This window comes from Metopolophium dirhodum, chromosome 7 (assembly GCF_019925205.1).
Source record: "Metopolophium dirhodum isolate CAU chromosome 7, ASM1992520v1, whole genome shotgun sequence".
NCBI lineage: Eukaryota > Metazoa > Arthropoda > Insecta > Hemiptera > Aphididae > Metopolophium > Metopolophium dirhodum.
The window spans coordinates 20,539,067-20,565,782 of NC_083566.1; the positions used below are offsets into that span (position 1 = coordinate 20,539,067).

At 30.4% G+C, this 26,716-nt stretch overlaps 2 protein-coding genes across 2 annotated transcripts; one reads left to right on the plus strand and one right to left on the minus strand.

Annotated features, from left to right (window-relative positions):
- The first annotated feature begins 410 nt into the window (after nt 1–410).
- LOC132948840 (putative cystathionine gamma-lyase 2) lies at nt 411–14,425 on the plus strand. Its single transcript, XM_061019498.1, has 7 exons — nt 411–569; nt 5,089–5,259; nt 5,713–6,000; nt 10,189–10,323; nt 11,352–11,487; nt 12,681–13,008; nt 14,193–14,425. Exons 2-7 carry the CDS (start codon nt 5,095–5,097, stop codon nt 14,341–14,343), a joined length of 1,203 nt encoding a protein of 400 aa, XP_060875481.1. The 5' UTR covers nt 411–569; nt 5,089–5,094; the 3' UTR covers nt 14,344–14,425.
- On the minus strand, nt 14,349–25,387 carry LOC132948839 (putative cystathionine gamma-lyase 2). Its single transcript, XM_061019497.1, has 6 exons — nt 25,023–25,387; nt 20,505–20,792; nt 18,321–18,455; nt 17,086–17,221; nt 16,242–16,569; nt 14,349–14,627 (listed from the first exon to the last, which is right to left on the minus strand). The coding sequence occupies exons 1-6, from the start codon at nt 25,185–25,187 to the stop codon at nt 14,468–14,470; spliced, it is 1,212 nt and encodes a 403-aa protein (XP_060875480.1). The 5' UTR covers nt 25,188–25,387; the 3' UTR covers nt 14,349–14,467.
- Nucleotides 25,388–26,716: the final 1,329 nt, after the last annotated feature.

Genomic DNA, 26,716 nt, shown 5'->3' on the forward strand with positions numbered 1-26,716 from the left:
AGGTCAATTCACTCCAATTTTTAAATTAACGGAGCAACACGCGTACAATTTGCTATGTTACGCACTTGTAAGACGGATACAACAAATATGGATATCACGCCCTCTTAAGTATACGTATACTTTACGAATGATTAAATATTATTCAACTACAATGACATCGTCCTCCAACCCTTATAGTACTAACCAGTCACTTAGTAGTTCGTTCTCTGCGTCCGCTCTTGAAGTACGTAGCCGAATTATTTAGGTATGATGTGACCAGGTGTGTATATTATTATTATTATTATTATTATCATTATCATAATTGTTATTATTTTGAGTATAGCCACACATACGACACGCAGTACGCATTCAGTGGAGAAGGGTTACGCGTGCGTACTGCGCATGCGTGTGGCTGTAGTCGGCGAAACGGATAAAATACCGATACCTGATCGTGCAGCACCAGTGTGGCAGTCTGACAACCGGAGTGGAGTTTGTCTGGAGCAGTGGAGTCAAACCTTCCTTTGATACAACGCCGTTCACTAGGCCACGTGCTCGCCGTCCAACAAATAATTACACCGAAACCGAATATTGTAAGTGTTATTTTCGCATTCAAGTTGTGCTATATATTATAGTTTAATACAATTATTAATATTTTACAATTGTTGGCATTTAACTAACATGAGTACCTACGTATGGGCAGTAGTTATTCTGAGTACTTAGGAAAAAAATGATTCAAATACCTTTACATACCTAATAATATATTACTCTGAAATCTAAATATCATTTTATTTCAGTACTTACTTATTTATATATTCATAGGTATTCGAAAAAGTACTTACTTTTTTAGAAATATAAATAAAATATACCTATACCGATATACTTTGTTATATAGTTATGTATTTATATTTTAAAAACCAACTGGTTTAAATTTAACCAAGGATATGTTTACTGTTGAGTGTCAAATAAATAATAATTAATGCATTGTTGTAATAATTTATTTATTTTATCAAAATAATATTGGTAAAATAATAGTAAGATAGGTATCCAAAAAAAATTTAAATAAAAAAATTTTAAAATACATGGGTAAGTACTAAGTACTAATGAAAATTCAAGTAAAATATCAGTTTTAAAGTGTATAGTAGGTAATAATAATTTAAAAAATATATGAAGTCATAATAGGTAATAATACCTAATGGCAATTAAAAATGTAATTTAATTAAATATTTAATTATTCCAATTGGCAATTAGAATTTACATTGAACTGTTGACAAATATAAAAATATTCTTAATACTAAATCTTTGTAATTGTTTTTTTTTGTTATTTGGGAAAATTTAAATTTTTGATTTACGTGACGTGCTTTCATGCTATACTAATTTTGTAATGCAGGTGACATTGTAGCATTCAAAATGATTGTTTGGAAAAAAAAAATTTCCTAACTAGGAATTTATACCTACTATTTTATATCTATTGTATTAAACAAAAAAAATGAATGCATGTAACTACTACTAACTAGGTATATTCTTACATATTTAGTTAATTATTCACATTTTTAAGAGCTTATATAATATATTATATGAGTGCATATTTTAATGGTCTCTTTAGTGCTAAAAGTCCTAGAACCCCAAATAACATTTTTTTATGACCGGATGTAGCTACGAGTAACCAATAGTAACCACGTTCAATTACCTGTTTTCTGAATTTATTTAAGCTTTGTTGTGCTCTATCCCAGATAACTTCAAATCCTAGTTAAGCAGACTGGGTTCCACAATACGTTTCCTGCTATTTCGTTCTTTTTTAATCATACGATTTCTGACATATAGGTAGGTACTGTCATCTATTCTAGTCGGATAGTTGTTATAATATGCATATAGAAGATATAGACGTGTTACAAAAAAATGAAAAAATAAATAAAACACCACCAATATAACAAATTCAATATTTAACTATAGTAATTAGTAATTATACTTATTGACTGTCTTAATATTTTGGAGCAACAAAATGTTTTAACCTTCAACTTTGAGGGTGGTGCTGGTACCAAAAGAGAAGAAAATACCTCAGAATAATCAGGAAAAACAAAAAAAAAATGGGAATTTTTACCCAAAACCAGTTTTTTATCTTTTAAATACCTATCAAAATTATCCTAGTGTTTTTTTTTTATGAAAATAAGCAATCCATGTGTTTGCGGACATTTTACGGAATTAGTAGATCGTGAACAGTTATTATACAATAGAACAGACCCTTCCTACCCGCTGGACACGCGTCTCGGTTTATATATGTCTAATATTTTATAAACACGGATGGTAGGTAGTCGTATTTATTTATATATAATATATGTATATGAACTTATAATAAAGATTATTTTCAGTTAAATATTAAGTATAATGTTCATTGCAAAGTACATTTTAAAAATATCTATTACACATATTAAATAATTTATTACATATTCAATAAATACTAGAGTTGCGCCGCTATAATGAAAGTAAACATGAATTTTTGTGAAAATAATAACTCAGTCTGTAGGTGTATCTGTAATGTTTTTTACCTACTTGATCTATTACAACCTCTTTATAGTTAGGTTATCCAATAATAAAAGTGTTAATAAAAAATTCATACCCAATTATAATACCTATAATGTTTAAATTATCAAAACCTAATATGTAAATGTTTTTGTGCCTATAAGATTGTTTCATTGATTAAATACGAATTGAAAAACGCTCATGTAAACATTATCTTAAAATTTAATTAGGTATGAACTTTATAACATTATAATATGCATATTATAGTTATACAGTATATACACAATATAATATTATTATCTATGACTAGCTAATATGTTATCAATATTCAATATATACTTATTAGTTATAACACAAATTATTACAAAACATATAAGGAATAACGCATATACCTACACTCCTGCAATACCAGCATGTAAAGTTCCTTTTGGTTTCTATTCTATATTACATACCTACGTACTATAATGTATTATACATGCTAATATACTATACTATACGTACCTACGGATAATGAGTTTAAAATGAAAATAATAATTAGTTTCATATTTGCCTAATCAAATTCAATGCGGTCAAATTTACATTACTAAAACGGAAAAATATAATATATATTATGAACAACACGTGATATATGCACGAATGCTCATTGCACGATAGCAGGATTAGGCCATATAATAGCATACATCTATATGAACCTATATGAACTATCAGCTATTAATCGTCCCAAATGATAGTATATAGGTAACTGCTCCGGCGCGGCGCTCTGATATATACAGTAGGTATACAGCCAATAGATATTAAATGTATCTCGTCATTGAGTAGGTCACTGTAATGGATGAGTTAAATTTGAATTCAATGATAAATAATTATAGCATACAAAAAACCATTCTGAACGTAGACCGTCAGCGTAAGTCACTAAAAATATTTAAATATATATATATTTATATTAAAATATTTGTACTAAGGATAATATACTTACTTAAAAACGGTTTTACAAAAGTATAAAATAGACATAATATTGGAACTAGTATTTGTTATCCTTGGGCCATTTTTACAAATTATTTATGTTGATAGATGAATTCTAATAACTAAAATTTTCAAATCAACATAGTTTCGTATCTTATAATGAAACCATTACCATTGCTCTTTTATCCTTAGAACACAAAGTTAAATAACTCAAAAACTACTCGTACGAATTTTGATTCTGATACGTAGAATTTTTCAGAAAAATTATCCATTTAACAACTTACAGCTGTAGGGGGGGGGGGGTTCTCATTTAAAAAACAGAAGTTTGTATCTCCACGGGACACTCCTTAAATATTACAACAGATCTCAAGAATTTTAAAATATCAAATTTTAAATAAAAGAGTTATTAAAGAAAATAAGGGATGTGCAATGAGCATGCTTAGTGAATCACCCTGTATATAGCTATAATATAATTGCTATTCCCTATTGAGCCAATATTGACTTACCGTTGAATAGGTTGTGGCATAAAAAGGTAATAATTTAAGATTAATCTAATTATTTTGAAAATGTTATTATTGTGTTTAGAACGTTTAAGTATAGTAAAATATAATAATATACGTAAAACAGTTAAAAATTTCAAATCTCCACAAATAGGGTTTTGAATTACAACAAATCAATTAAAATCGTATTAATTATTTTTCATTTAAAATTTAGTGGTCGAAACCTGTTTTCCGAAAAAATTGAAAATTGCATATATACCTGGCAATAGCTCAGAAAGCAAAATAATTTAAAAATTAAACTATGTATTTATATAAATGCTTATACACAAATTTGGTGAAAACTTCAAGTACCTTTATGAGGGTTATTATCGTTCTTTTTTTGTTATTAGATCTAAGTATTCGACGACCAAGGTATTTAGCCTGTAAGGCTGGTAGGGTTGAGACGGTTGGTACGGTTGATTAGGAATAAGGTATGTGTGGCAAGGTTTTTGCGCACTACGAATCCAATGACCACCCATTCGGGAACTAGTGGCAGCAGTCGTTGCTTACTCTCAATCACGTTGCGTGATTGATTTCAGCCATTGCGCCGCGCTGACCCACTATTATCGTTAATGAATAAAAATTTGGGTTATGTAACAATTTGCGTTTTTCCATAATTTTTTTTTGTTTTTCCCAATTTATTATTACATCTGTTATTATTTATTACTTTTGACCCTCAAAAGTACCAAATACTAAATTCGCTTGTCTACCAGAAAATATATTGAAGTTGAAAATACTTTCCTTTGTATAGGTACCTAGGTACTGTGTATTCTCGGCATCAAAGTGAAAATTAAGTTATTTAACTTGCAAAACCTCAATTATTATTAGGTATCTACTGCTGTGGCATACTAGCATATATATATAGGTAATTGTTGTGTTTTTATATACTTACAATAATGAATATAATATTTTTGTACACGTAAAACTATTAAGTACCTTGGAAAAAAGTCGTAATTTGTCCAGAATTTGTATTTTTTTCTAGATACAAAATTTGGTTTGTGATAGCGTGTTAATTAAATTATTATTTATTATTATATTAATATTTATTATTATTATTTTTTATTACTAATTATTTAATTCAATATTTCAGTAAAAAATGGCGGATTCGAATGACCTCCAGTGCCAGAAGAAGATCGATCCACACTTCGGAACTAAAGCCATTCACGTGGGTCAAAATCCCGACCAGTGGTCTTTCAAAGACGTCGTTCCTCCGATTTCGTTGACCACCACCTACAAACAATACGGTCCAAACGATCATGCTGTGAGTTTTTCTTTCAACAAACAGTCTGTCATAGGCCCGCAGCTGTTTAGGGTTTTAAGAGTAAACTGCTTGCAAGCAACAGCGCAAAAATAAATTGAATTTCCACTACTTAACCTATAGAAATTATTTAAGTTGAACTATTCGATAAACCGTTTTTAAAATGATGGAACACTGCAGTGACGGTTCTAACCATAAGAAATATCACACACATATATTATACTTGTATACTTAAGTACTTAAGTTAGTCTCGATTTTATTAATCACAAATAAATACTAACGCACGAGTTTGCCAAGTCTCCAACTTCCCTGTATAGCACACGGGGTGCAGTAATATAGTGATTACTGATCAATATTTGAATGTTATTATTTGTAGATTATTGTAATAAACTAGCAAGAATTTTAGGCTTCATTCGAGTGGTATTATATTTATTCATTTTTTCCCCCGCACGACAGGGATTCGAGTACAGTAGATGCGGAAACCCGACAAGAAATGTGTTGCAGAACTGCATTGCTTCGCTGGATAGTGGCAAACACTGTCTGACCTTTGCGTCCGGCCTGGCCGCCACTACGGCCGTGGTCCAACTGTTGCAGGCTGGAGACCACATCCTGTGCGGCGATGACATGTATGGTGGCACAAATCGGTACTTCTCGAAGATCGCGTCTAAATTCAATGTGAAATTCACAATGACTGACATGACTAACGACAAGAACATAGCGAAATTGATTTTGCCCGAGACCAAGGTGAGGGGTCAGATTTTATAAATCACTAATTATATATATATAACTTAATAAATATAAACATTGGCGGCGCAAATATGGGGACTTATAACTTATAACCTAACCTATAACCTTATAACTTACGCCCCTCACTCCCTCATTTCAAATTGTAGTACTTAGTATATACTAAACATATATATAGGTACTTTTATCATTTTTAAAAAATATTATGGGGTGGGGACTTTAGTTAGGTTGACCCCGCCTTAGATATATAAAACAACATTGTTTTCTATATAATATATCTATGGTCCCCGCAAAAAATTTGCGCTATATTTTGCCTATGCATGTCAGCATTTAACCTGATAGAAGCGCGTAGATATACAAAACTTCGCTATTGGTAGCATATTTGAAGAGGATGGGTGGGAAGGATGATCAAGATTAGGGCAACCGCCGCCACACCAGAGAACTTCTATTCACTAATCATATATTTTCTGTAGCTATGAAAAACAGTTATATCGATTTGATGTTTGTAAATACAATATTGCAGTTATAGACAGTTACCGCTAGAGAGCCTGTATAATAAAGGCTCTCTATAGTTACCGCTATACGTATAAATAAGGTTAGATAATTATTATAAAATCTAAATAATAGATAACCCAGCCATAGGCTATACCATAGAGTAGCACTATATATAGTCTATGTGGGCTATACATGATAAAATTTCCATTGTAAAAAAATGACCAATTCAAGAAAGCTATATCCTAAAAATATTGCATGGTATCTGCGCGTTCAAGTTTATCACTTGATCAGCACTGATTGTGTGATAAATTATATTTATATATACCTATTATATAAGTTTATAGGTATATGTATACGACATATTATATTAACGCTTAATATTCGTCTGAACAATGTAGAATGTAGATACTGTGTGATTTAAATACATTTGATTCATACTTATATACTTACTTACTACGAAATATGTATCTATATTATTCCAATCTCATAACCACCGTGTAGTTGACCTCGTGTCGACCTATTGAAGTTCAAAGGTTTATACATCTTCTTGCGATTTTTACGTAGGTACCTCTATAACAATTTGTACGTCTCTGTTCATAACACACATTATATGATATATATAACGCTACACCACTGCAGTTATTCGAGTGTGCACAAAAATCAATGCGAAATTTTTAACGAATCTATAATACAATAATACATCAATCATTCGAACACGTTTATATATTTTCCCCTCGATATGCCATATTATTAAAAGTTATAACTGCATGTCAGCATGTTTTTAAGATACCTATAAATATTTGATTACATTTCTCAAGTCGAAGGTAGGCATAATAATATGCTTTTAATCCAATTCAGTTTAGTCTTTATATTAATTTATTTTCTACAAATGTGAAAAAAACATATTCCCCCTCATCGTTGGAAAGACATTGTAGTTTACTAGAGTAAATACATGTATCAATGTCATCAATTGCAATGAATTCAAAATATCCTTTTGTTTAACACGCGTACATACCTTATTATTATTTTTTTTGAGCTGTGGTTTCGACAACTGAGGTCATTAGCCTGTGGAACTGTGGGGAAGGGTACTGTAGGTTTTGAACACGTGTGTGTTTATTTTGGCAGAATTTTTAAGTGGGCACCTGTAGGTATCTGCCATGTCTGGGGGGGGGGGGGGGGGGGGGATGGCGGCCTCTCTCTCCGGAGAGCTTCTCCTGCCCGAAGAAAAATGCCGCCCGTGGCCGAGTTCGAACCGGTGACGGCGCGCGTCGCAACCGACGCCTTAGTCCGCTCGGCCACTACATCCCCCACCTTATTATTTACTGAATCACATTTAATACTTTAAAAAAAAATTATAATCAACTTTTGTATTTTTATTAACTAACTATATTGTTGATATTATTATAGGTACCTAAGTATTACAAATTGGGTAATATTATTTATTTAATTTAAAAAATATCTTGATAGTTTTTTTTTAACAGTATAAAACAGATTCGTCAATGATTGAAATACCTATTAGAAACAAGAATATAAGTAGATACACCGTATACATAAATAAATGAGGATAAATTAAAACCAAATTCTGGTTGTATTAGATTCTGAGCGAAGCGATGAATGTATAATTGATTTTACAATGATGTGTGTTTTTTTTTATTTTTTATTTTTTTTTTGTCTGTCATCACCTTTTAGGACGGTAAAAGTGCTTGGATTTTCTTCAACAGTAACTTTTCTGATAGGAAAGTGAATCTAGTTGGTGCTTTGGGGAGTCAAAAGTAAAAATTTCAAAAGCGACGTGAAAAACAAAAGAAAAATTAAGGAAAAACGGGAATTCTTACGTAAAATCTGTTTTCGAGGAAATCGATTTTGGTTTTTGGTGTAACTCTAAAACAAATGACCGTAGGGAGATGAAATTTTGAATGAATGTTTATAATTGCATTTCCTATACACCATAACATTTTCCAAATATTTTGACTTATTTTGAGCTATTTACGGACATTGTCAATTTCCATTTTTTTTAGTTTTTTTTTCTATAAATATCAATAAAATTTTATCTGTTGAGTAAAAAAAGCTTGAAAATTTAATAGAAGGCTCCTAGGTTATTGTTTCAAAGGCAGATGAAAAAAATTAAAAATCCTTAGTCACAGTTTTTATTTATAAGCATTTAAAGTTCAAATTTTGACAAAATACGGAAACATTACGAAAATTAGCAAATTATTTTGAGTTGAGAATTCATAAAACGTTTTCTTTTTAAATCTAAGATTTTAAAATGTAATATAAGATTACTCATAAGTTTGTCTACCTTTATCAAAAAAAAAAAATGTCTACAAGAAACTTAAATTAAATTTTTATGAGCATCTGAAATTTATATTTTTACAACATTTGATATTCACTTGATTTCTCATGTAACAATTTTCTTATTTTATTGTAATTAAAAAACGAATGACTAGATACTTGAAAATTTCACTGAATGTTTATATTAGCATTTTCTATACACCATAAAATTTTGAAAATATTTTGACTCTTTTTGAGCTGTTTACGGACATTGTCAGTTTTCAATTTTTTTAGTTTTTTTTTCTATAAATATCAATAAAATTTTATTTGTTGGGTAAAAAAGCGTGAAAATTTAATATAAGGTTCCTGATATATTGTTCTAATAGCAATTGAAAAATATTAAAAATACATAGGCACAATTTTTTTTTTATAAGCATTTAAAGTTCAAATTTTGACAACATTTATCAAATTTATAATTTATTAATTATTTTGTAGTTAAAAATGTATAAAATGTTTCACTTTTATGGCTAAGGATTGAAAATTTAAAACAAGGCTCCACGTAAATAGGTTATATATAAATGACTTTATTCACAATAATATCATCAAATATACTTGGTAATATCATAGGCTGACTGACCGTTTTCGCTCGTAATCGTTTTTATTATACAATGATATTATATCATTGAATTCAAATTTAACACCATCCATTAAAGTGAGCCACTTGTAACCTACTGTACAGCAGAGCGACATCCACTTACCTACCTTTTAATATTATGATTTCTTATTGTAATGTCTGTGATGATTGTACGAAACACTATAATAATTTAGTACAAACATATATGTGTTTATAAAACAATAGCATGTAATAGAATTCTACTGTTCTAGCCAATATATAGGACTGTTAATTATTATGTCCTATGTGAATCTGCTTGATATTGGTTTGGTGGGTGGTACCTCACGTTAAATGGGTGTATTTTACAATATAATTTTTTTTTATACCTATATACTGGCTGTAGCTACCATAAAGGTAATATTTATAGTAGGTATATTAATATATTTTACTCAGTATTCTTATTGGTACGAGGGTACGCGTTATTTATCTATATAATTGTATTTACCTCGTGTCCAATCAAGTGGTTATTAAGTGGATTTTAAAATATCAAATAAATTGAGTTATTATTTTATGAATGAACTAATTTTGCATTTAGCACACAGGTCATAATAATAACTATAATAACAATAATAATAATATAATGGTAACGGAGCACGTATATATATAAATATGCTTGTACTTGACATTTAATTCGTTTTCTGCAATGTTTATTTACAAGTGTTTTTTTATTAATTGACTGGTACTTATATTATTATACAGGTATTTTATTTCTAAACGTCTAAAAAAATTTTAATCGTGTGTGTACATAGTTGGTGTGGATGGAGAGCCCTACAAACCCATGCATGAGAGTTGTGGACTTGGAATCGATTTCGACGATTGTGCATAACATACGAAAAGACATCATAATAGTTGTCGACAACACGTTCCAGACACCTTATTTCCAAGTAAATAAGTAAACGTAACATTAAATCACCTATTTCATATAATTGTAATGTATAATACCTAGATATAGTTTTACATAGTATTTTAAATTCACTTAAAATGTATTTTGTGTATACACATTACACATATAAGTAAGTACATCTCACCACCTAACCTTACCTCCCTCTGGATAGACGTGGGAGAATCCCTCCGATGTCTGAATCTTAATTCGTCATCTGTAGGACATGATTAGGACACACGGTAGCCAGCCGCCGCGCTCTATACCAATTTGTGGGATAAGGTGAAAGACGATCCGACCAGTGCCGGCATATTATAATCCCCTCGATACCTTGAGGACATGGGAAATTTCAGGCTAACCGTGGGACATTGGGCAGTCCGACATAGGTCGGTAGTCTAACCTAACCTCGTTAGGAGGTGGTGGGTATCACCCGGGCTTGGACTTCTTTTTTTTTGACCGGCTTCTTCCCAGCTATAAAGGCTATCCGCAGACGCGATCTATTCCGTGAATACCCTGCAACTGCTGCAAAACCACCACCCGGCGCCCTTGGCTGTGGTTTCGCTAGATATAGACATTAACAGTTCATAATAATTTGTTCCTTACTTCCTTACGAGTCATGACTTATTATATACAGTACCTACTTATTTCAGTCTATTTATACCAATTTATACTGTGTTTATACTATTTATAATTTATATTATAATCCATGTGGTATTGCAATAATAAAAAAATGCTTTTGTAGGAGTAGTAGGAGCTTATAAAAGCGGATAAATAGATTTTGTTTAAATATTTATGTTGATAAGTATTAAGTAAAGAAAGTATTGGATTACGAAGTCTTGTATATTATTGTTTACTCGTAAGTCGTAGTTACACATTTATGGTCATCGTTCAATTACTACAGTTCGTAAAAATCATTTTTATTTATCATATTACCCATAAAAATATTTTTCTCATAATGAGTATAATGACGACACGCGTTCCGCGTGGTACTATAGATTTATTCGTTTACATATTGTGTTTTGTTATACATAGAGACCACTCGAATTGGGTGCAGATGTCGTGCTCTACTCACTGAGTAAGTACATGAATGGTCATTCAGACGTCATAATGGGTGCTCTTGTCGTAAACGATACAGAATTATACGATCGTCTAGCCTACATTCAGAACTGTAAGTATCTATACTCGTATAAGTTAATTATAAATTATAGTTCATAATATTTTATTAAGTGAATATATATACCTATAGTATCTACATCTGTTATTAGTGCTCACATTTTTGTAACCTCAAAGGAAAAACGTATTTCCAATTTTTTATCCAACTGCTTTTAGATTCTGGCGGAGCAATGAATGTATTTTAAATTGATGCTCAAATTTTCAATTTCATATTCACAAGCAGATTTTTTTTTTTTGGGGGGGGGAGGATTTATTGTAATTATATTTTAAGCACCCTCTATAGCCCATATAGTCTATACTTGCCTATACATATATTATATATAATAATTAATAAGTAATATACCTATTAAATTACTGAAAATTGTATAAATACGTACCTAATTATAACCTTTTCAGAAACATATATAGACAATAAAAACAGAAATTAAAAAAAAAAATTAATTAACCTAAGATAATTTAATGATGCAATTATAATTTGTTTGCATGGATAATATAGACAACAGTGGCGTCTCAACTCTCATGGCTATGTGTCTTATTGTCGTATATACAGTTATCAGCGTTACAGGTATCTACTTCTACTACATTTGGAAAATAAAAAGACGTTGAATTATCTGATTTCAGTTAGGTTCTCAAGATTCGATAAGACTATAATAATTATACTTATACTATATACTTTACTATTTAACTTTTATAATCCTCGACGACCATGGTTCAATACCGGTTTTAGATCGGATTAAAAGCATACAGTAATTAAGTACCTATTGTAACTACTCAAAAAAATTTGCACCCTTTATTAAAAAAATACATAATGCCAGTGTCCCTCGGGTCGTCGCAGCTATACACCCGTACTCCGACCTTCAAAGTTCTTCACGAACCTACTCTCCGCGCCGGTCACAGTCCCGGCTGTCTTAATGCCTAATGGATATCATTTATATTAGTGTTGCCTACCTATACAATATTAGATCAACAATAATATTTAAAAATTTATATTTGTATTCTATTTATTCTATTTAATATAGTTCATATCATTATAGATACTTATTATAATAGGTACTATTTGTACACACGTGACAGCTATTATTTTCACCATACATTTATATTAAAACGTACAAAATATTTGTCATAATAAAACATCACTTATGAATATTGAATATATTTATTGATAATTGCTTTTGCCATTTTCTGCAGCGTGCGGTATCATGTCGTCACCTTTCGACTGTTACCTTGTCAACCGCGGCCTGAAAACCCTGCACGTGCGCATGAAGGAGCACATGAAAAACGGATTAGCTGTGGCCAAGTACTTGGAACAGCATCCACTTGTTGAACAAGTGCTGCACCCAGGTTTACCGTCGCATCCCCAACACAAGGTGGCTTTAAGTCAGACCAGCGGTTTCAGCGGCATGTTGTCGTTTTACATCAAAGGCGGCATCGGGGAAGCCACTAGATTTTTACAGGCAATCAAAGTGTTTTGCTTAGCTGAAAGTCTCGGTGGTTTCGAGAGTCTGGCTGATCATCCGTAAGTTAACCTATATTATACCTATAAACCAGAGACGGGTTCAGGAATATTCAACGGGGGCAGTGGAGGAGGGACTGTTAAAATATTTTGATACATATATACTTGGAAGGTGGCACAGTGGCATCATTACATTTTTTAAATTTGGAGGCAAACGTTTTTATCAGCCTATTTAACTGAAAAAAAAACGATCGCAAATTCGATCCCATTTGTATTTAACAAAGTATTAATTACGCTTTAAATAATTGTATACATATTATAAAATTTTCAAATTGTTGGGGCCTAGGGAAGAGTGTTGATTTAAAAATGACGTGGGTGGCTAAATAACTATATACATAATGCAATATAACAATGCTAGGTACCAAAATTGAAATTTTATACATAATTTTAAAAAAATAGATAGTTTTCATAATTTGTCTAGATATTATACAAAATTATACGACATTGTTTATTGTATCCCCATCAGTTACCGATCAGCAGAGGTAGTCTGGTTCGAACTCCATGACAACCTCCCTATTTTGAGCATGTCTTGACTTAAACTATGCATTTAAGAACCAATTTTAAATTGGCACACATACCGTTTAAATATTTATTTATTTTGTATGTATACTTGAAACAATTAAAGTCTATTAAATTAAAACTTATGAGTCATAAGTTTATAACAGATAGATTTTGCACCCTTCCCACTCACCCGAAGATAGATCCTTATTCATGATCAAATTTCTTATATTTAGTCTCGTTATAAAGTCTTAAAATATCTACTCTATATAATACATATTTGTATTTTATTATAGATACTTTTCGAATATGTTGTTCAGGTGATTCAACAAATGTCCACATTTAATAACAATTAATACAATTCATCGTAATTTTCGAATGGTTTGGTTGGAAAATTATAGTAATCTTGCTGCAGTATTGTGATTCTAGAAATTATTCTTTTTTATGTTACCCTAAAAAAACCTTAAAAAAAATCTTTGTGCATCGTGATGAAAGCTATACCCACTCTCTATATATAGATAATATTACTATAACCATTGATTATAAATACTAGCAATAATACTATAACTAAAGTAGACAACCACCTGTAGTGCATTATCATTGTACCAATATTATAAAAAAAGAACTTTATTTTTAAATGAAGACATTTTTGCAACTTTATATTAATTTATAATACATTATATTTTCAGAGCACTTATGACTCATGCTTCAGTTCCTGCAGAAGAACGAGCAGCATTAAACATTACAGACAATTTAATCCGTTTGTCCGTGGGATTAGAATCCGAAGAAGATTTAATTGCCGATCTCGAACAAGCACTAAAAGCTTCTGTTCAAAAGTAATAGTGTTTTAGTTTAAAATAGTATTTTATTTGTGTCAAATTACATTAATGTTAATTGGTTAATATAATTATTATTATTTTTATATTATATTTTAAAATATCTATTAATAATTTGGTTTTATTCGTTAACATTTATCTTCGGCTCCGCTTGCTTGAATTGCTTGTTCTAAGTCGTCGATCAAGTCCTGGTAGTATTCCAAACCAATGGACAATCGTATGAGATTATCGTGAATGCCTGTTGATTGCCTTTCTTCGTCCGTGAGCGAAGCGTGCGTCATTTTACAACTATATACGACAACATTTCAATATAAAAAAAATATTAATTATTTCCGGACGTCTGCGGAACAAATAAAATAATATAATGAATACATTTCTCTGTCGATACTATATTGTGTGGCTTCTTCGGGAATCGGGACAATGTGCATCACAAACGAGCGTAAAATGTAAAAACTTCGCTGGACCAATAAGTGACCGACAGTATATAATATATTGTGGCTCCGGGTTAATATTATATTTATATAATCAGTAGAGTCATTGAAGGGGAGGGGAGTGTGGCAAGATGTGCGTCCACGCGGATTTTTGTAAAACGCCCAAATATAAAATAAAAGCACTGTAGTATGTTTGATTGTAAAATGATGTGTATATTATGTTGTTTTCTTTTTTTTTGGTTTCTGTAAACACTTTTTATAGTGGAAAAAATGCTGTGACCATCAACTTTGATTATGGTTTTCTGTAGAAAATTGGATCTACAGTTGGTACTTTCGAGAAGTCAAAATTAAAAATTCACTAAACATTCGTTAAAATTGTAATATTTCTATTAAAATAATTGTTTAGTTTTAGTAAATGCATGATTTGATTAATTTTATGTTAATGATTTTTATTTCATTTTTTTTCTTATTGTTCAATATTTGATCGATAAAATATTAAAATTGTAAATGTATAGAATTTGTTGGTGAGTGGTGACGCACGTGAGTACGTAACAGTCCTTGATAAATCGTCGTTATTGTTAATAAATAATAATAAAATCATTTTATAGAGCACTTTTGGAATTTTTTTTAGTGCATACGCGCATGATAATTTAACACCTTTTTAGTGCATGAAATGCTCAGCGCTGGTAATACATTTAATACATTTTGAATTATATAATGTGTCAGAAAATTTAGTTGTCGGTAAATCGGTACGTCACGAAAAGGCTATGGTTCAATGTACATGACCTCATAATTGATATACTACCTCGGATGATGTGTTCTGTCTTATTTTTTATGATCTTTATACGTAGGTACTGATAGAATTGTTATCGAAATTAATTACACTTTATTATTTATTTAAAATGCAAACAGTCACTCACATTCAGGCGCGGATCTAAAAATTAAAAGGGAGAGGCTGATTAAAAAATTTACTTCGAGTAAATTAAAGCATATTATGGGCATTAAGTTATATAATTTATTGATCATACGCATGCTTATTAAAAAAAAGTAATAAAGGTAATAAAACATTTTATCGAAATCATCAATACTTGTACAATACCTTTACTGTATCGATAGGTACCTACTAGAAGAGGTATTAGATATAGTATGATTAGATCAGATTAACATTAAATAATATGGCCATTACCAACATTCACCAATATGGTTATATAAATGTCGCATTCACTAGTGAATGTTTATAAACGGTACAAATTTAATCAATAGCCAACATTCACCAACGAATTTGGTGTACGACGACATTAACCAGTGACTGCCAGATAGCACTATCGTCCATCGCCAATTGCGGACATTCGCAGTAGTCGCAGTAAACATATATAAAAGAAATATTTTCAATAACGTTTTCTAAAATAACGACGATGAGTGTCTTATGGACGACCCCGTAATGGGTAAACTCCCCGTGGCATATACTCACGGTAGAGCGGCCAAGCTTTCGTAGCAGCCCAGACTGCACGTGATGCAGAACAGCTTGAGCGATTCCAACAGCTTTGTGCTCACTCCGATGCCGCCGTTGACGTAGAACGACACTATGCCGTTGTGGCCGGTAAACTGTTTTTCGATGATTTCGCGTTGCCGATGACTGGCCAGGCCCGTGTAGTTCACTCTGAGCACTTTCTGGTGCGATTCCAAGTACCCGGCCACCGCCGTGGCGTTCTTCATGTGCCGTTCCATGCGCACGTGCAGCGTCTTCAGCCCGCGGTTCACCATGTAACAGTCGAACGACGACGGTACGTTTCCGGACGCTGCGGCCAAAAACAAATCGACGATTTAATGAGATTTTGAATTTTTAAGTTTTGAGGAATATTGCGTATATGAACAACTAAAATAGATTGTGAAATATCTCAGTGAGCTTTTAATAACTATTATATAGCTATATAGTGAAATTTAGAATAAAAAAATTGTAATTGCAGTTACACAAACGATCACGTCATATTATATCGTTTGTGAAGCGGACATGCAAATACTATTCAAATGTAAAGTATGCTCAAAACTCCAATATTTTTTAATAATCATGTTGTTTATGATAGGTATTGACTATCGGTTCAAATCATGTATACCTACCATAATCACCTACCTATAATGTCATATCAGATTACAGACATATTACATATACAATATTATAATAATATAACTTATAGTTGTAATAAGTAATGTTTTACAAATTTAATTTGAAAACTTTGTCCCCGCTGAAATCATACCACGACACTATATATTATAGCCGATATAAGTATAAACCGTATTTATATAACGTTACTTACTGTATTGAAAAACGTATAATTTATCATATAAATCCTTGTTGTTGGTAACCAGTGCCCCCATAATTATATCTGAATGTCCGTTCATATATTTACTCAACGAATACATTATTACATCTACGCCAAGATCCAACGGTCTCTGTACATATGCAGGTGTATTAACAAAACAAAAACAATTTTAATTATTTCTTATGATTTAAAAATTCAAAGGAGGTATAATATTTTAACATTATAACAGTTTGCTTGATAGGTATAATATTGTATTTTTGTATTCTTGTAACAAAAAGTACTATATATACAATATACCTATATAGGCTATAAGTGATAAAACAATTTTCTAAAATATTCATGCATGGATTAAAATTATAAAACATTCCTCCCCATAAATTCCAATTAATGGATTTAATTATAGTTTCTTTAAAAATATAATATCAAAAATAATTTACCTATGTACTTACCTATACTACCTATATACTACCTACATACTACCTAATGTGCTTAATGACAATATTTTCCTAAAATATTTGCTTGCGCTATTATGGCATTAAATATCACACCATAATATACGAGACGTAGGTAGGTCAATCACATTAAATGTGAACTACGTTGATGAATTGAGACAGGATAGGCATGGAAAGGCTCCACGGAAGACCCCTCCAAATCGCGGAACTTCCGAACTTGCTGTGTGGCCGTGTGGGCCCTAGGAAGACCTACCGAGTGCCGACCAACCAACACCAAAGAATTGTTGTTTATTTTATTATATATTTATATCATATGCAGCTATTATGTAGGTATATATGCATATATTTTAGATGTAAGCTCTACCCACCATATGTATCGCATATGTATTGTATATATTATAAAATATGTGTTTGTATGTATATTGATGATTTTGTATAATTTTACTGTTATCATTTTACCTACAATAAACGATGCAATTGAAGTGGAAGTAATACTATCTCAGTCCGTCTCAGTTGTGATACCATAATATGAAAAAAAAAGGTGTAATAACTGTCTAATGGCTACTCAATCTGTCATTATATTATAATACAATATTTGCGCCTTCACTTTTTGGCTATACTCTATCAACTAACCAATTGTCAAATATCACTTAGCTAAATCGATTTGCAATATAATAACGATCTAGAGTTGATTAACTGGACGATAAAAACGATTCACAGAAGAAATTAGATACACCGTACATGCATTTATGTAATCCTGTATTCCAGTATAATTACCTGAAAATAGGGGGTCACGAATGAATTATCAACGGCCACTATAATGTCTGCTCGAGTCCTGTGAACGACTTCAGACACTTTTTGTACATCCAACACGATCATTAAAGGATTCGACAGACTCTCGAACCAAACGAGCTGAAAAAAAATGCAATATATTCTATAGGTAACATTATATTAACTATCAGTAAGAAGACAATTTAAAAAATCGGGTAAGTGGATGTCGCTCTGCTGTACAGTACGTTACAAGTGAGTCAATGTATAATGGATTGTATTAAACTTGAATTCAATGATATAATATCATTGTATAAGAAAAACGATTCTGAGCGGAGACGGTTTATCAGTCTGGATTTTTTAAAATTTTTATTATTTATTATAGCCTTTAAGTTAAATTAATATTATAATATTATAATTTTTTATTCGTTGCTACGGTGATAAACAAAGCGTTAGAAATTAAAATCCCATTTTAAGCGGTTTTTCGTAATTTGTCAGTAGTTTTTCCCGTGGCATTAAACAATTATTGAGCAAATCGAAAAATGCCCTCTCTAAAGTACCATATTGGTCCAATTTTCTAAAAGATAAGGTACTATATGTTGAAATCGAAGCACTCCTTCTGGTAGAAATTTTGTATACAGGATATAACAAAAAAAAAAATAATAAAAAAATACAATTGTAAAACCACTAGCTTCCTCGCTCCGCTCAGAATCTAAAAGCAACAACAAATAATTTACTGGTATGTTTTTGCGCAAAAATTAATATATAATACAGAGCTTTTGACACGTGTAGTCTTATAAAATGATACATGAAATGTGAACAATGTATGGAAGTGTGTATTGAATATTTATGGGTCCAAATCAACATTTTGACATTTTCATTCAGAATGAGTTAATTATAAATACGAAAAAGACACATATTTTATCTATACGTTATTAGAAATGTTCAAATGATTAAAAAATATGTTTTAAACATACAACTATGCAATCCAAATAGTTTAAATACCTATACAATACTTATAATATATATTTGTATAATAGTTATCAATAACAATGGTAAATGTATAGTTAATAAATAAGTGATCTGTTTTTATCCCATATGATTATTCTGAAGTGTAAGGAATTAGCTGCAGCTGCCAATAAATCAAAATAGATATGTATTAATCTATACAGATGCGTAAAATAATTGTATCAAAATAATTGATATAGATACTTACCAATACCAAATATAATATTCACGCGCGTGTGTTCAGAATGTCAATGTGTAATTGCTATAGTTATTGTATTAAAGCTCCAGTGATAAGAAACTGACTACATAATTGAAAATATACTATAGTTGACAGTTGTTATAAAATGTGTCCCTAGATGAATTTATTAATTCATTAATTTTTGTTCTATATTAATTAATTTAACTATACAATATTCTAATCGGGCCCTTAAGTGAATATTTTCATGATTTTGCATATTTTACGAGGAAATTCGTTCTGAATTCAAAATAAGTAAAATACCAAAAGTTGAAAAAGTTACCCGTCATAATTCATAATTGTAAATTTGTACTAAATTTATTATTTTATTATGTCTATTTAACATAATTTGGATTTTTATAGGGTGTACCTTTTTTCCTATTTATGCATGCATATTTTATGATTTTTAGTGCATTCAATTCACAGTCCTTCATAAATTATAATATATTATTGCTGTATCTTATACAACCTTTAAGTTTTATTTTGAATGTTTGATCGAATATTTATTTCATAGTATTTAAATAGTTTATTAATTTCTTTTCTTAAGCTTTTGTTTTGTTTGAAGCATTATATTATTTACCTATTTTAAGCTTTTTTCGTGCAATATCATAATTTGTAGCACATATTCAACTGAAGTTTTTAGCAGTCTCTTGAGCACAATGGAATGTTGACAATATTGTTTAAGTAAATCACGGATAAACGGCTATGATTAGGGTTGTGAATTTGTAGAAAAACGCTTACTATAAAGCTTTTTAGCTTACTACAAATCTAAGTTTGATTGATAAGCTTGAGAGAATTTAAATTGAAGAATAATATAAGAATTAAATAAAGGAATAATTTTGTTCTTATTTTGAATTTTTCAAGATTTTAAAACTATATTAAACTCGGAGCTTTATAGTATAATATAATGGCGTATGGGCGCGGGTACGATATTATGCTTCCCGTCTCACCTTCGTGTTGGGTCTTATACTTTTGACGATGGTCGCCATGTCGGAAAAGTCGACAAAGTCGAACAAGATGCCCGCGTGCTTGGCCATCTTGTTCAGTAGCCGGTACGTGCCGCCGTACACGTCGGAGCTGCACAACATGTGGTCGCCGGGCGCCAACAGGTTGACCATGGACGAGATGGCCGCCATGCCGGAGCTGTAGGCCAGCGCGTACTCGGCGTGGTCCAGCGCTATCAGACATTTCTCCAACACCGACCGGATTGGGTTGCCGCATCTCGTGTACTCGAAACCCTATAACACACCATACGTAAGTATTAATACTATGCACGTATCGAAAGAATATTTCGACGTATTTATAAAATATGTAATTTCAGTGTAAAACTGCGCGTCGAACCCTCCAGATATTTTCCGAGTAAACCGGTCCCGCATATATATTTCGATGTTATACCTATATAAGTAGCCAAGTATGTATAGGTATTAAAATGTCGAATCTTTGAAATTAAAACTGTTAAATTGTGAATACTCAAAACGTTCCGAGATAAATAATAGTATACCTAAAACCATAATATTATAAGCATAGATTCTGAGCTTACGGAGGGGGGTTATCAAGCTCAAAAGCCCTAAAAGAAAATCATACATGTCAGCGTGTTGTCGAGTATTTCGCATAAAATATTGATTATTTTTCATGGCTTTATTGGAATAGAATGACTAAAATTATTATAATCTATACATTTATATTTTGGACTATTTTATTCTTTTGTTTCTTATCTTTATTCGAAAGTAATTAATAAATAGTACCTATATAAAATCGTGTAAAATTTCAACAAGACAACACATTAACTACCTATCAAATTGTATATTAATATAATGTTTTAAAAATCATTTTAGGTCGGTCATGTACTTAATATGTACTGACTAAAGTTACTGTTACTATGTACTGTTAATAACTAAATACAAGAGTACCTACAAGAGTATTTAGAGCATTTGAGCCGTGGCATTATCAAAATAATATAGATAGGTACACACCAACCTATGTATTTTTATTTTGAATTTTCTGTGTTACTAAAAATTTAAGTTTTCTGAAATTATAAGCAAATCACTTACATGATATGACATATTTAATAAAAATTAATTCATTTCATAATTGTTAAAAATATTGTTTTGATATTTTTAAATTTAAAAAACAGTAAATTAGTAAAAAGTACAATGTTTTAAATTCAGTTATTTCTTAAACCAATAGGCAGTAGGCACTAACACTATATTTAGCAATATTTTTCTTATTATATAATACGTATATTGTAGGTAGTTTGACGGTGTGACGTCCTCTTAAGGAAATATAATAGAGGCATGATTCTCTGGGTTATAGAGGTGCAAATTGAATAGACGACAATAGTTCAAACTCAGATTCTGGTTCTGAAAATATTCCTCCTAATAACGGGAATAGGTAGGTACTATGGAAAATGAGTAGAAGGGTCTTGGGTTTTTGAAACGTTTCTTTTGTTGTTGAACGTCGAGATAGAGCTACACTTATTCCAATAATTTAAAAAGAAATATACTTTCAGGAACAACAAATGTCAACAATCGTGTCAGGTGAATGGAAACCCTATAAGTTTTATAAAATAAAGGTTAGGTATAATCACTTGACTGTAAACCATTCTAAACAATTTTGTCAACCGCCGTCAATACCCAGACAACACCCAGAAAATACTTCGAAAAATGCATGACATTACATCGGAACAACGGTGGAGGCCAGTTAATCTTCAACATACTTTTTTTAAATGTTTAGTTGTTACTAAAAATGTTTATGTCTATACTTGGAATTTTTTTAGATTCTGAGCGGAGCGATGAATGTATTGATTTTACAATGATGTGTGTTTTTTTATTTTTTTATTTTTGTGTGTGTACACGATTAGTAGTCGACATAATGCTTCGATTTTCAATTTCAGTATCTTGTTCGATGGGAAAGTGAATCTAGTTGGTACTTTTGGGAGGTCAAAATTTAAAATTCCCAATAGCTTTCAAAAGCGCCCGGAAACACAAAAAAAAAATTTAAAAAAAACGGAAATTTTTACGCAAAACCGGTTTTTGACAAAATTAAATTTTAGTTTTTGGTGTAACTTCAAAACAAATGAACGTATATAAATGAATTTTTCACTGGTTGTTAATATTTGCATTTTCTATATACGATAACATTTTCAAAATATTTTGATTTGTTTTGAACTGTTTAGGGACATTTTCAGTTTGAAAATTTTACTGAATGTTTTTATTAGCATTTTCGATAAAAGTTTGAAAATAATTTGACTCTTTTTGAGCTGTTTACGGACATTGTCAGTTTTCAACTTTTTTATTTTTTATTTCTATAAATATTAATAAAATTTTATTTGTTGTGTAAAAAAGCGTGAAAATTTAATGCAAGGCTCCTGATATATTGTTACAATAGCAGTTGAAAAATATTAAAAATACATAGGCACAATATTTTTTATATTTTATATTTTACACGAGAAATCGAATATCAAATGTTGTAAAAACATGAATTTCAAACGCTCATAAAAATTTAATTTGACTTTTTTGTAGACATTTTTTTTTTTTGATAAAGGTACATAAACTTTTGGATAATCTTATATTACATTTTCAAATCTTAGAAAATAAAACACACATCATTGTAAAATCAATACATTCATCGCTTCGCTCAGAATCTAAAATAGTATACTATTAAAAAAATATGTTTTTAATTTTTACATTGATACACGAATGCCCATAGTTATTTATGTGGGTACCTACATAGATGTAATATTTAACTTGAACTGTTTATATTAAAGTGTATTAGGTATGCACATGGGCGTCGTGAGCCGATCATCTGTCGTCCTAGACCTTAGATATGTTTTAACTCTCTTTAGAGCACTAAAAGATCTTTCCGATGAACAATAATTAGATGATAAAAATATTCTGAGTGCTATGTTGACGTAAGGATTTATATTTTAAATGTCATCATCATGTATCATTTTACACATTTCTAAAGCAGTTTTAGGTATTTTTTTTTTATTTGAGTTTGTAAGTAAATACCTTTTAAAATGATTATGTTAATTTGTAAACGTAACAGGTAAATCATCGGGATAATACTTCCTCAAATAATCTGCTTGTTTTCGAACTTCTGTTATACTTAACGTTTGAAGCCGGAAAAAAAAAGAAAATTTTTTATTGATCTCTGCATAAGCGCTCATTGTTTTATTTAATTCAAAAATAAGAGAATCCATAATTGGTTTAAATATTTGACTTGAACAGTTCAAGTGTAGGGTTTATTTTTTAAAAAAAGGTTTGGAAGTGCTGTTCTGCTTTACATCATTGTAAACGAAAAATTATTCCTAGTGGAGATGGTCCAAACAGATATATGATGGTCTATATCAAGTATTCAAATATAGTTCATGATATGTTTTTTGATATTGCTATAACTAAAGTAAATTATTTTACTATTAGTATTACAGTAGGTTGCTTTATTTTTTACCGGCAATATTGTATTTATCACAATATTTAATATTTGATTATTATAATAGTGTATTATAGTGTATATTAAATTTTCTAACATGTTATATAATTATATTATTGTTATTATTTATTATAACTTTTGACTTTTGAGTCAATAATACCACCTTACCGCAGAACAGCGCGAATAGGTCTATGGTATTATAATAAATAGGTACCTATTTTATTTTATGGTATTACGTAATACCTAACTAGAAATATAAGTTTGTATCACCACAGGACACAAGTACCTAGGTAGTCCAAAAAATATCGGGAATTTGAAAATACAGTCTTTGGGTGGTTTTAAAAAATAGAATTCGAATTATACTATTAAAGGAAAAATGGAGGTGAACATGACTGTTTAGTACATCACTGATTGTGACATTGTGTATAACCATAAATATCTAGGTAGGTACCTCGTACCAATACCTATAAGAGGAACTATAAAATCCAGGAAAGTTATACCTATTTATTTTATTTCATTATTTTCCTGTTTAATATTTTACCTATTTTGAATTTGTATTATGTATTATTTTCCTGATTTATATTTTCATCAATTTTCAATTTCTAAAAATAATTTTCCTCTAAAATATACTATACCAAATTTATGTTTACTAAGAAGTGATTTCCAGTTAATATAAGTTCCCATCACAAAAGCATTCCTGACGAAAATGACACGCCATCAAAAAGATCTTGATCTTTATTCGATTTGATCCATTTTACAATTGTTAGTTCGCATTTTCGTAACCTATATTATAACCGTATCCAGATCATTATCAACTATTTGTTTTACACAAACGCACAGTAAGTACCTAATTCTGTAAACCATAATATTATAATTTTTAAACCATATGCAAATGTAAACCATAATATTAATATACCATATATAACAATATATTATAATATGCCTACCTAATAAATGAACGATGAGAACCTATCTACACAATATGTTTTCACGTCATAGTAAATTAAAATGTATAGTAAGGTAACACAATATTTTACTTCGATTACTCCCGGCGATCTTGAATTGAATATCGTGCTCATTGCAATCGGTGGTACGACATCGTTGTAAGTCCACTCTGCGGGGTTGTGCCCGGCGTGTACGAGTTTGGTTCCGAAATTCGGATCTTTTACGTTATTTTTCGTCACGGACCCGTTGTCACACATTTTTTTTTTTTTTTTGGCAAATTTGACGAACGAATATCTTGAAAACTTTGTCCTGCCTGCTATTGATTAAAGGCCTTCGCGAATACACACCACTGATTTGTACGGTATAAACTACGATTGTTTCGTGTGCGTTGACGGACCTAAAATGATCTATGACACGTATAGATGGCTCGTAACAAATTACAACATAACTCCGTGTACAATATTATCATTATCTAGTAGTCACACAATGCGCATAATAATATCGAATAATTTCGTTACAATTAATCGGACGATGTAATTAATATGGAGTCATTCGATCGATTGGTCACCGTCCCGCAGTGTTTGGAAGCTATTAACATCATAAGCTATGTACAATCGAACAACTATAATCTATTATTTATGCGCACATATATTATACTAAACAATATAATTTATTGTAAATTTGCCAGTCTTATGTGTATGTATGTATTATGTTCATCGAACAACTGTCTAGAAATCTAGATTATTATGGTTATTAATTATTATTATTAGACTACCCGAAAATGAGTGACCCTGATCTCAAACATTTTAATTTGGTCATGTTTCATAAGCAATAACACAAATTGTAAGTTCACCGTAGGTAGATAAAAGTTTGTAATTAACAATAATAATATACTAGATTTTATATAATACCTAATAACAAGGCTGGGCATTAACGAGTTAAAAAATTAAAAAGTTAATTTTATTTTAACTTTTTAACTTAACTAGTTACTTTTGGCTTTTCATTAACTTAACTGTTAACTACTAAATTTCTTTCTTAATTAACGTGAAATTAATGAGTTAATTTTTCATTTTAAGAAGTAAGTTAATTTATTTTGTTTTTAATTTTATTATATTTCACTATTTTAGTCTATTTCGTTTTCATGTTAAAAAATATGCATCGTAAATTGTTTAAAGTTAAAATGTATATCATTCGAATCTAAATTATATGGAAATACTGTATGAAGTATAAAACACTAGATCCTATAATAAAGTTTTGAGTTGGAAAAAAATTAAGTACACTTATAGTATACGTTGTATAAACAAATAAACTTTTTTTTAACTTAATAAAAAGTTAACAAAAAGTGTGTATTAACTTATAACTTTTTGTTATTGGTGCATATTAACTTAACTTAACTGAGTTAAAAAAAATCATTAACTTGCCCAGCCTTGCCTAATAATATCCCAACCTACTTGTATTTATAACTACTGGTATGAGTGTATTGCCTGTGATTGTGGATAATTGTTTGATTCTTCTGTATTTAATACTGCGTATATTGTTATATTTTGTCTAAAATAAATATGTGAAAGAGAAAAACATAAGCAATTCCTTCAATTAAAAAAAAAAGCCCCTAATTAGCTCATATTCCTACCTAGATTAAAGTCCTGGCGCCACCAGTGTTATTAATCGGGATTAATTATCATTGGAAATCCCACAAATGTACCTGCCTTAAAAGGGTTGATAGCAATTATTTTTAACATAAAATAGACGTAATATTATAATATATAAATGTGTGTGTATATGCGGT

Excerpts from the sequence above, each read along its gene's own strand:
- LOC132948840 (XM_061019498.1), top strand. The coding sequence starts at position 5,095 with ATGGCGGATTCGAATGACCTCCAGTGCCAGAAGAAGATCGATCCACAC. Across the intron at positions 6,001-10,188 it reads TGATTTTGCCCGAGACCAAG|TTGGTGTGGATGGAGAGCCC; the intron begins GTGAGGGGTCAG and ends GTGTGTACATAG. Across the intron at positions 13,009-14,192 it reads GAGAGTCTGGCTGATCATCC|AGCACTTATGACTCATGCTT; the intron begins GTAAGTTAACCT and ends TTATATTTTCAG.
- LOC132948839 (XM_061019497.1), bottom strand. The coding sequence starts at position 25,187 with ATGTGTGACAACGGGTCCGTGACGAAAAATAACGTAAAAGATCCGAAT. Across the intron at positions 20,793-25,022 it reads GATCGCCGGGAGTAATCGAA|GGTTTCGAGTACACGAGATG; the intron begins GTAAAATATTGT and ends GGTGTGTTATAG. Across the intron at positions 14,628-16,241 it reads GAAAGCTTGGCCGCTCTACC|TTGTAAAATGACGCACGCTT; the intron begins GTGAGTATATGC and ends TGTCGTATATAG.